The following is a 12353-nucleotide window of genomic DNA, read 5'->3' as shown; positions in this document are numbered from 1 at the left end:
GCTAGCCAACAATTTATGCTGTACACATACGTAAAAAGGTACATGAACCGTATCTAATACCGTATCAATTGATAATTCCCGCAACGAGGACTTGACTAGGGCCATAGGGGCTGTTTGGTTGTATGTTTTTACCATATAAAAGGATGGAAAGTGTAAAAAAGTAGGTCCCAATATCAGCTTTCATCACTTTTAATTGTTTGTTTGTAGTGGTGAAAATAGTGTAAAGTGATTTCATATGCTGATGTGCCTTGTAAAGTGATTTCATAAAAAAAAGACGAGTGCTGCTACGGGGACCCAAAATATGGGACCAAGGGAGGGGACAAGTGAGGTGTCCCCTCCCTATTGCATAATGAGTTGGCATGAGTTGGCATAGCCAACTCATTATGCAATAGGGAGGGGACACCTCACCTGTCCCCTCCCTTGGTCCCATATTTTGGGTCCTTAAATCATTTTTTGAAAAAGACATGTTTTTAGGAGAAAGCTGACATTGAAGTCAGGAAAAAATAATAAAAAATAATTCCAACCAATAAGATCATTTGAGTAGGGACCACTTTTTACACTTTCCAAACAAACAATTAAAGTTACATTTACAAACTAAACAAGCAATTTATGATTCCAATGTAATAAAAAACAAACAAAGAAAAACATAAAAGTATAATTGATGAGGTGGACAACAACTTTCCAAGTTGTGTCATAAATACACAACTTTACCAACAACAACCAAACAGCCCCTTAACTCATCTGGTTTATCACCGTACAAGTCTCTTGTCTACAATCTGACGGTGTAGATTGGTTCATGCGGGCCCACCTCTGAGCTTGGATGGGCCTCTCCACCGAACGCTAAAACCCCGATGACAAACAATATCTGCTAAAAATTCACCAGCAAAGTTTTAAGTTCAAATTCCGCAAATGGGTCTTTCTTAATCCCCTCAAAACCCTAATGAGTTCCCCTCCAAATCTTCATAAAATCAGGGTTTAAGCGTAAAGGAGATGGCTTGGGCTTCTATTTCTACCTCTTTCCCCTCCATCTGCAAGAATTTGAAGGCAAGATTCCCTTTCTTCGTCTTTTTTTGCTTATTCTTTTCATTGATAAATCGAAAATCTATGAAAATTTCGCCTATTAGAGATATGAACGATCAAAATTGTAGAAAGGAATTGGTCATTGTAGAATTAACGTTCCTATCACTTTATTATTATTAGACGTGTTTTATATACTCTAATTAAGATAGAAGAAATTTTCTAAATAAACCCATTCATATTTTTTCTTCTAAAAATAGGCCCTCTTGAGTTTTATTTACAAGAATAGAGCCATTTTATCTTAATCCTAATCCGGTTCCTAAATAGTCGGGTTGCCAACCCCGATTATTTAAGAGTTTGTAAACCCCCAATTATAACCCTAAACCCTAACATTCTATGCACTAAATAGTCGGGGTTTGGCAACCCTAACTATTTAGAAACCGGATTAAGACAAAATGGGTCGATTTTTGTAAAAAAAACTCAATGGGGTCTATTTTTAGAAAAAAAATATGAATGAGTTTGTTTAGAAAATTTCTTCAATTAAGATAATGAGATGAAATAAGACTAATATGGGGAAGATTTACATACTTTCTGCAAAAAATTTTACCATCTCAGATAGGTTGATTTGCATTGTAGTTCTACCGTCTAATCATTGATTTGCATTGTAGTTTTACCGTCTAATCATTTAAGATTTATGAGTGAACGTGGTTAATATTCTAAGAGGGCGTTGAGTTTCATGAATGCCTAGGTTAATATAGCTGCGGACAGAAAAATATGCCCACACGTCGTGCATGTGCGCTGTACATGCAGTGGACCATCCTTTTAATATAGCTGCGGACAGAAAAATATGCCCACACGTCGTGCATGGGCGTTGAGTTAGGCAAGAAACAAGAAGACAATGTCTTATATTACGACAGTTAAAGTGCTATTCATCTAACGAAGGATTCGTCTTTTCATTCCAGAACGAAGCATATACAAATGCGATATCATTTTATCCGGTCATTTCTGGAAGATGGAATTTTGAAGCTTTAAAAGATTAGTGGAGCTCAAAATCCGACAGACATGCTGACAAAGACGGTGACTACTGACAAACTGAAGTTGTGTCCAGCTTCAGTTGGCCTGCAACAATAACCTATTTTGCACGGACACGGATCCGACACGGCCATCCGACACGCCGACACGAGGCAAATCCTAAAAAATACATAGGATACGTGTGTTCGACACGTGTGTCCGACACGGGCACGACACGACACGGCTTCATGTTATGCGTGTCTGTGCTTCATAGACAATAACAAGATCGGGAAAGAGCTGCTGCATAGATTAAGATATGAAGACAGATTAAAATCAGTCTTCAAGTGGGAGATTGTTGGTCAGAAATGACTACACCGAAAGCTTCAGCCTGACATTTTTTTGACAAAGAAAAGGAGCGGGCCCCACCTATTCTTAATCACCGAAAGAGACAAACTTTTTTCTTTTTTGTCAAAAGCCTCCAGCCACCGAAAGCATCAGACTAGCCGAAAGGAGGCAGCAAATTTTGAAATTGAAGAAAAGCAAGAGTCGAATGAGGAAAAGGTAGGTAGGTCCCATTTGCGGAATGCGCTGTACATGCAGTGGACCATCCTTTTGGCTAATCTGAACATTCTTTTCAGAAATCTCCTCAAATTCAGCAAATTCCTTTGTTTCGGCTTTTGTACTGGAGCTACTTGATTCTGCAGTTGATCTGTCTTTGTACATCACATTCTCATTGAATATGACATCTCTGCTTCTGATGATCTTCCGATTTTTATAGTTCCAAAATCGGTAACCAAACTCATCACCACCATAACCAACAAAAACACATTTGTTAGATTTGACATCAAGTTTACTTCTTTCAGCAGAATCTATGTGTACATAAGAGATACAACCAAAGATTCTTAAATGTGAAAGGTTTATTTCTTTTCTGCTCTAAACTTCTTCCGGTATTCCACCATCCAAGGGAACTAAGGGTCCACGGTTGATTAGGTAGGCTGCGGTATTGATAGCTGCAGCCCATAGAAACTTGGGCAAGCCGGCATGTAACCTCATACTTCTGGCACGTTCATTCAAAGTTCTGTTCATACGCTTCGCTACGCCATTCTGCTACGGTGTCATGGGAACTGTTTTCTCCATCTTGATTCCGTTATTTGCGTAAAATTCTTTGAATCTACTGTCTTTGTACTCCCTTCCGTTGTCTGACCTTAACCGTTTTATCTTCAGACCGATTTTATTTTCTACCATGGTCTTCCATTTTCTGAAGGTATCAAAGACTTCTGATTTCTTCTTTAGAAAATAGACCCATACCTTCCTTGTAGAATCATCAATGAAGGTGACATAGTACAATGAGCCTGCAAGAGATAAAACTGGAGATGGTCCCCATACGTCGGTATGAACCAATTCTAACCTTTCTGTCTTGGGTGTCTTGTCAATCTTTGCAAAACTGACTTTCTTCTGTTTGCCAAAGATACAATCCTCGCATAGGCCGACATCTACATTCTTCAGATCCGACAGCTTCCCTTGACAGAAGTGTCTTCATCCCTTTCTCGCTCATATGACCAAGCCTTTGGTACCATATGCTTGATTTTTTTTTGCATCTGTTACTGTAATGATATTTTCTAAGTTAAAGGTTATATAGAGAGTATCATTTTTTTTACCTCAAGCAATGACGAGTGCTCCTTTGGTAATCTTCCATTTATGACCCGAGAAGGTTGTACAATAACCCTCTCCATCAAGCTGTCCCACAGAGATCAAATTTCTTCTAAGACCAGGAATATGTCTCACTCATTGCAACTTCCATGTGGTCTGATTTGATAATTTTAATCGGATGTCTACCTTGCCAACAATCTTCAAGGTTTCATCATCTGCTAGATGTACCTTTCCGAATCACCGCTGACGTAGTTCTTCATGATTTCTCAACATGGGGTGGAGTGGAAGGATGCCCCTGAATCAAGAATCCATGATTCAATCGGACTGTTGACGCTTAGAATCATAGCATCACCTCCTTCCTCGGTCACGTTGGCAGACTCCTGTGCGTCGGTATTTTTTTTGGTGCCCGACACTCCCTCTTGAAATGATCCTTCTTGTCACAATTGTAGCACTTGAAGTCTTTCTTTCCTGATCTAGATTTGCTCCTTCTAGATTTTGATCTGCCGTGATTTGAACTTCTTTTTGAAGTTCTTCCCCTAGACTCCGTGTGTAAAGCTGAGGAGGTTGAAGCTTCACCTGATTCTCTCCGCCAAATTTCTTCACTAAGAACCAGATCACGAACGTCATCGAACTTTAACTTGTTGCTTCCCGATGAGCTACTCACAGTCGTGACTGTAGCGTTCCAGCTTTCTGATAGGGAAGACAAAAGAATCAACGCTCGAACTTCCTCATCAAACTCAATCCCAACTGAACTCAACTGGATTGTGACTATGTTGAGTTCATTGAGATGTTGAGCTACCGATGCGCCTTCTGTCATCCGCAAATTGAATAGCCGCATCATTGAGTGAACTTTGTTTGAGGCAGATGGCTTCTCATACATGCTGCAGAGAGCCGTCATAAGACCCGCCGTGGTCTTTTCCTTTGCTATGTTAAAAGCAACATTTCGGGATAACGTCAATCGGATAACTCCAAGGGCTTGTCTGTCAAGAAGAGCCCACTCTTCATCATTCATATCATCTGGCTTACTTCCTGAGAGAGGTTGATACAGCTTCTTCTGGTACAGATGATCTTCAATCTGCATCTTTCAAAAGTCAAAGTTCGCACCATCGAACTTTTCAATTTTCACATTCCCTTCATCTGCAGCCATCGCTCCCACTCGAATCTGGCTTCCTCTAGATTATTTTTGACAATTTCTGCGAACCACCGTGTATTAGAACACTACTGTCAATGAAGAAGTATCACCGACAAAATTTCACTATTCACGAAATTTACTATTCATGTGAATAGTAATCTTGTAGAAAAATTAACAGAAGTTACAACCAGAGCTCTGATACCAGTTGTTGAGAAATTACTCTCAGTCCCCTATTACTAGATTTAAGAGAAAGCGAAATAAATACGCAAAAAGGAGGACACACAAGATTTACGTGGTTCGGCACAAACTTGCCTACGTTCACGGGCTGCTGCAGATCTTTCACTAAAGAGGAGAAAATTTTACAAACCACTCTCAAAGTTTTTCACACTCAAACTCACAACTCAATCTCACTCTGAAAATTGCTCACAATTTTCTCTCACAAGGACTTTTCTCTAAGCCTTTCTTTTCTCTCTCTTACTCTTCTATAAGAGGAGTTGTTTCTGGGATAAGATTTTCCTTAAGAGTTTGAGGTCTATTTATAGTGTTTGGAAAAATATTATGCATCAATATTTTATTAGTGGTGGGGCCCACGGTAGGGCCCACCCGTGGTGGGACCCACCTACCTTTTCCTCATTCAACTCTTGCTTTTCTTCAATTTCAAAATTTGCTGCCTCCTTTCGGCTACTCTGATGCTTTCGGTGGCTGGAGGCTTTTGACAAAGAAGAAAAAACTTTGTCTCTTTCGGTGATTGAGAATAGGTGGGGCCCGCTCCTTTTCTTTGTCAAAAAAATGTCAGGCTGAAGCTTTCGGTGCAGTCATTTCTGACCAACAAATACGGACGCATTAAACATTAGGGGTCATATTGACATGTAACACTATTAGAGATATGAAGTGAATTATGTGATCACTCTTTGAACTCATTATTCTAAGAATTGGGTGCATCATTTTGCAAGTAGTACTCCTTAAAAAAATACAAATTAAGTTGAAAGGTTAATCCAAAATGGCATTAAATTTCTCGTAGTTCCTAGTTGGCATCATGTAGGTTGTTTATAGTCTATGCTCAATACCTACATGCTTGTTTTAGTATATTTCTCTTTCCATCAATTTCTTAGAATATGTAACCGATAGTAGTGTCAAAATGATCCTACTAGGCTACTGCAAAGACATTATTTTAGACATGATTCTAGCTTAATTATTTTTTGCTCTCAGTTTACCTCATGGAGATATTCTGAAGGATGGAGATATGAGAGGCCAATGGTAAAGGATGTCTGGAGTATGTTTCTTTCTCTCTTAGGCTAGTGATATGTGAGCAACTTGTTTCTTCAGTAATCTACGTAAGTTCTTATGAGACGTTTCTTATTAATTTGAAGGAAAACCAGGCAGGGTAACACTTTGTGTCAATAACTCAAAAGCAGAGTTTCGAAAAAGTCAGTTTGTCACATATGTTGCTTCTGAAGGTCAGTCATCAGAAAGTGAACTCAATTTGGAGTCACTAGAGCTAGAGCCAGAAACTTTGAATCATGTTGCTGAAGATGACAGTCCAAGTAGTAGTTCACATTTTCTTAGTGGAAGAACTGCTGGAAAGCCAGGGTTCATCTCATTTCATGGTCTTCCATGTCAAAGGCAAGAGGAAATTCTTGAAACTAGTACAGGGAAAGAAAGATCAAAGGTCTTTTGGTTTGTTGGTCCCAGTGTCCTCGTAGCTTTCTTGGTTTTGCCATCACTTTATTTACGGAGAATACTCTCTACTGTGTTGGAGGACTCACTTTTAACAGGTAAAATGCTCTATGTTCTTTTAGATAGAGTACTTTTTTGGTATATTAAGATTTTTTTTGCATCAATCAACTTCTGTGTTACATTAGCACATATTTATGCGTCGTGCTTGGGTAGCACATTAAGATTTGAAAAGCTAACTTGACTGCACCTCTTTTACTAAACTATTTACTATACTGTAACAATTTCATATTCATTCTTAAATTCAGCCTGACGCTATAGGTCTTTCCTCCTTTGTGTATGTAACATTAACTCATGTGTGGATTTTTTTGATCTAATGGCTTAATACTTGGATGCTCTTGCATCCCAGGGAAAGCATAAGACATTATCGTACTGAAACTTGTTTATTCTCCCTGCAGATTTTCTCATATTGTTCTTTACAGAAGTCCTTTTTTATGGTGGAGTTGCAATATTTCTTCTTATGGTAGACCACATCTGGAGACCACTACAACAAAATCAACCCAGTAATAAAGATTTGACAAAATTTCACTTTGGACTTCGAATATCATCTGTTGCAACCTTGGTGCTGAGCCTAATAATTCCTCTTCTTACTATGGGAATGGTTTGGCCTTGGACTGGACCGGCAGCATCAGCTACTCTTGCACCTTATTTAGTAGGTCTAATTGTACAGTTTGCATTTGAGCGATATACACGGTATCAAAAATCACCTGCTTGGCCAGTCGTTCCTGTAATCTTTCAGGTGCGCTCATGCTCACTATGTCAGTATTTTATACATTGGGTATTCATATTGCTCTCCTAGCATCATCTTAGATAAAAATCTCCAACAATTTATTTATTTATTTATGATGATAACAATTTATTTTTGAATGTACATATCGAGGAAGATTCCGAATGTAGAATTTCAAATTCCCAAGTTCAATATCCGGGAATTTTGCCCCTTGAGTGTATAGATTGGATGAGGTTAATTTTTCTCCATTTTTTCAGGTGTATAGATTGCATCAATTGAACAGAGCAGCACAATTGGTAACTGCGCTCTCTTTTTCAGTAAGAGGAGCTGAAACTACGTCGCAGACCTTGGCTATAAACAGCTCCTTAGGTACTTTACTCACTGTCCTCCAAATTCTTGGAATCATCTGCATCTGGTCTCTCTCAAGCTTCCTGATGAGGTTTATTCCTTCTTCACAAGCCATTCCTGAATCCTAAGCATCCTTTACGTATGGAGCTGAAATTTGAAATTGAAGGGAATGGGAAATAGTATGTGGAGATGTCAAATATTGGATCTTGCACCCATGAGTTAGCCTTCTTTTTCATTTGTCTCTTTAGTTAGTCTTCTTTTTCATTTGTCTCTTTTTTATTTCTTGATGTAAAAATACATTGAGGTTACTAATGATGCAAAAACTCACCTTCTTTTATAACTTATTTTTCCTCCAAGGGTGAAAATTTGTACAAGCATGAGGTGACTAATGAATCTTGCATACATGAGTCATCTTTCTTTAATTTTTCACTTTGTTTTTTGATGTAAGAATATGTTGAGATTACTAATAATTATGAGGTATACATTTAAAATGCATTTCAATTCTGAAATGTCCAGCATCATTTGATTTACTGATGGAGAGAACTTGGATGAAATCTTCTATGTTTTATTTGCGACAAATCATTTCTAGTTACTACTTGAGTAGGTGAATAAATGTTCATTCAATTTTTATTGCGGAAAGATTCGGTCAAATGTGGAACTTGCATTTCGATTAGCATTATTAGCTTGACATTCTGACAGAGGTGAGAGTATTTTGGGAGAAACTCTGGAATATTTTGAGAGAAATCTATACTAATTGATGGTCATGTACACTGTACCCATCACTAGATTGGTAGGGAATGGGCTAAAGTTTGAAACTTTATTGCTTTTCCAGCAAGTTGATGATAGATTGATGCATAATAATAGATTGTTTCCAGGGCTTGTGGTCTCTGGATATAGTTATTTATTCCAATGGGGCCATGCGTTTGTTTGGGTGAATGTATCTGTGAAATATATTGTTGATTTGGTTGTGAAGACTAATTTTAAGAAGGATATATCTGTGTTTTCAAAGGAGGAAGAAGTTGACATGAAAAAGAGGGTCTTTCATCTTTTCTCATCTCTTATGACTTCAATGACGAGCAACCTGGGATAAACTTAGTATAAAGCAAAAGAGGCCGAAGCTGAAACATTCAATGGTAAGTAAGTTTTGTGATAATTTGCTATAAATCTTTGTAAATGTTTACTCTTTCCATTAGAATTGCTTTTGGGTTCTCACTTCTCACCCTATCATTGTGACTTAATGCGACCTTTCCACGTAAATACAATTTTATTAAATGATTCCTCTTCCATGCATAATTCAGCATATTTTCCTAAAATGGAGTAATCAAGGAGTTTTCTTTGCTTAGTATATTATGAATTATTCGCAATGATCTATGCATGTAATGATTAACGGCAATTACTTTGCTTTCATACCTCTCATTTTTTGGTGCCAACTTTAGGATTTTCATTGTTTTCATTGCACATGCACATGCACATGCACACTGCACACACACAGATTATGGACAGGCGAAATATGCAAAATGTCTACTTGAAATTGCTCTTAAGGAATATGCAAAATGTCTACTTGAAATTGCTCTTAAGGAGCACACTGATCACTCATAATACCAAACGTGTAAATAGTTCATCTCCTTCTCACAATACAAAATTTAAAAGGGAAGCATGCAGTTACAGAGTTTAGAGTCCTTAATCCCTTAGCAAGTATACTTATACGACTTTGTTAGGGCCCTAATTACCTTACTGTTCTTCCTCAAACAACTGACACCTGAGGGCTCAAGAGAGCCCTGCGCCTCTCCATAGGATTTCCAACAGAAAGCCTCCTGGTGACTCCTCGACTCATAATATGGCGACAACTGGACATCAATTAGACTTAAATCAGTGCATGGCAAGCTATCACTGCAGGCTATAGACAAGGGTTTATACGTATATGTTCCTGTAATTCCTTTATAAGTGACATCAGATATTGCCACTGCTTCTGTTTTGTTCTTGCACGACCTTTTGTTGCAGTAGTATTGATCGATTACAATAGGAATTTCAACATCTGAGACTCGAATATTGGAGAAAGTTGCGTTCTTGACTGACCCTTTACCTCCCTGTGACAGAAATTTTTTCATTGTTTAATTGAATAAGCAGTAGTTTTGATAGTTTGATGTCAATCTTATTGCTATTACCTGCCATGTTTTGATACGAACACCAGATAGTGCATTTTGCACTGTGATGGTATTGACAGAAACATTGGAGACACAAGCCAGGCTGCTGCCTTTCCCAAGACTTCCTAAGCTGTCAACAAACTTAATGTATTAGTGGGTCAATTTAGATTGCTGTACTTTGCTCTCATGTTTCAGATTCTGATTTTTCAGATAAGATTCTTGAACCGTGATCCTTAATTATTAAAGGGTAAATTTCACAAACCCTTCTAAGTTTGGTCGTTGTCGAAATAACCCTCCTTAAGTTTGAAAATGTCACTTAACCCCCTTAAGTTTTGTAGATCATGCGCACGCACACACAGAAAAAAGGACTGTTGGATCTGATTGTGCATGTGAAAATCATATTAATAAAGTTTAAGAAATGGTTTCTTTGTTCACCTGATTCCATGGCTAGGGCTGCAATCAAGATGATGTATGTTGACATTGGCACAGCCAGTTTGTATAGATACACAATCATCACCTGAATTTTTTTTGCAGACATATAAAAAGAGTTTATATATGCTACTTAAAGAAATCTCTCTCTATTTAAATGTGTTAAGCCTTACCACAACCAATGTTGGAATGCTTGATCTCCACATCACGAGTGTTTTGGAGATGTATACCGTCGGTGTTTGGGCTGTCTTTTGGGGAAGAGATCATGATGTTACTTACTTTAACCCCCCTTGAACTATCAAATTTTAGGTGACACAGAGGACTATTGATGATATGGATATTGCGAACCATAATATTGCAGCTTGCATAAAATCTGAGTACCTAAAACAATAAACAAATTTTGGCAAAATGAGAAGTGTTGATACCAATGAGAAGAAACTGAAGAAGGATTCCATACTGTTGGTCTCATCTCTAATGGTGAGCTTGTTGTTTCTTTCTGCAGATAAACAAGACAAACATTTTAGGAAGATAAGTAAATCTAGATATAATTTCATATGCATATGGAAATAGATGTAAGTTGAAACTGCATTAGAATTTGACAGTTTTAAACAATTGGATCAAATATTCATTAAATTTTAGTATATTAGCTTTAGATAATATTTCACATACATTGGTGCTTTGAGGAGTTGCAGAGAGACTCCACCATGAAGAGCCCTGCCCATCGAGAGTACCGTTCCCTTGAATTGTGAAGTCACTGACCCACTTCAAGTTAATCCATTGGAAGAGACTGGACTTGGACCAGGAAGCTACACTTGGAGGTGCCAAGAGAGTTCCATCAATCTGATGATGAAATAAGTTAATTAATAGACGAGTGACTACAAAGCTTTTCCTAGATTTTTTTGGGTGATATATTTGCATTTACACTATTTTGTTTGGTATTTGAGTATGTGTCATTTACAACTTACACATTTGTTGAGGAATTCTGGCCAATATGCACTTCATCATATCTTTTATTATAAGCTTATATGAGTATACACTGTTACGTACTTGAGCGTATGATACTTTAAATCTCATACATTCATCTGAAATCTCTTAAGTTTTATGCAGGAATATATGCAGCAGCTTTGGTGATATTTGCAGAACGATTACTCTCAAATGGTTCATGCAGCGAGAGAAATATGAAGACTTGAAGATACATCAAGCAAACTTTTAGTAGTTAGAGAAATAACTAACATGAGTAATCGATGAAACTAAAGGAGATAACAGAACCTGAAGAATAAGGTGAGGCATACAAGGACCCTGAAGAGTAACTGGTCTTAGTAGAAAATTTAATCCTGATGGAATTTCCACAGTTGCTCCATATACCTTACATGCTGCTTTCCATGCTTCTATAAGTGCCTGTCAATATATATCAGTTGCATTGAAGTACTTGTGCATGTAGATGTTTGAAATTGTTCGTAAAACAAAAATTGGTACAATTTTAGAAGTTCATATAGAATTATCATACCTCTGAATCATCCGAAACTCCATCACCCACAGCTCCAAATGTCCGGATATCATAATGGGTAGAATTGCTGTTATGATCTTTTTCCTTTATATGCTTCGAATGTTTTTGAGCTCCATTTTGATGCCCATTGCTAAAAATGGACAGCAAAAGAGCTAAAGTAATAAGCAAGACGAAGCTTCTCTCCCTCTTCATGTTAAGCTTAAGCTCTTAAAGGTCTTTAGCTGTAGCTCTTCTTTGTAAGGTGGTTACACATTGTATAAATAGTAACATGCAGAGATAAAATGACAGGATTGTCCTCAACCTTTTTGCAATCTGCCTCAAATAGAGGCTTATATTTCTGCTCTGATAAAAAAGGCTGCCTTTTAATCGTTAATTGAGTGTTATGCTGTTTAGCTAGGTTCCCAGATGAAATGGCCTAAAGCCTTATGAAGCATGGGAATCTTAAAAGTAGGGAGGTTTGGAAATATACAAGTTCTGTTTCCTACTTTTTCTTTTTTCCTTTCTTTATTTAGAAAGTGCAACTAAAACGTAGATGGAGATGAAATTGGCATGCTCATATATTTCAATGTTTTTAAGAATAAGAACATTGGAAATTGTTGTAATGTGACAAAGAAGAGGAATGTTCCAAACTTTCTAAAATATTATTTTATACAT

At 37.5% G+C, this 12353-nt stretch overlaps 2 protein-coding genes across 2 annotated transcripts; one reads left to right on the top strand and one right to left on the bottom strand.

Moving 5' to 3' along the window:
* Positions 887-7963, top strand: LOC109847659. Its single transcript, XM_020416893.1, has 5 exons — positions 887-1044; positions 6020-6083; positions 6181-6585; positions 6943-7283; positions 7529-7963. The coding sequence occupies exons 1-5, from the start codon at positions 991-993 to the stop codon at positions 7745-7747; spliced, it is 1083 nt and encodes a 360-aa protein (XP_020272482.1). The 5' UTR covers positions 887-990; the 3' UTR covers positions 7748-7963.
* Positions 9167-11900, bottom strand: LOC109831490 (polygalacturonase At1g48100). The gene is made up of 8 exons (XM_020398827.1): positions 11700-11900; positions 11462-11590; positions 10862-11032; positions 10650-10688; positions 10366-10573; positions 10199-10280; positions 9785-9893; positions 9167-9706 (listed from the first exon to the last, which is right to left on the bottom strand). The coding sequence occupies exons 1-8, from the start codon at positions 11889-11891 to the stop codon at positions 9308-9310; spliced, it is 1329 nt and encodes a 442-aa protein (XP_020254416.1). The 5' UTR covers positions 11892-11900; the 3' UTR covers positions 9167-9307.

Source organism: Asparagus officinalis, chromosome 1 (genome assembly GCF_001876935.1).
Source record: "Asparagus officinalis chromosome 1, Aspof.V1, whole genome shotgun sequence".
NCBI lineage: Eukaryota > Viridiplantae > Streptophyta > Magnoliopsida > Asparagales > Asparagaceae > Asparagus > Asparagus officinalis.
The sequence above is the reverse complement of the archived record's forward strand: the minus strand, read 5'-3'. Positions and strand labels throughout refer to the sequence as shown.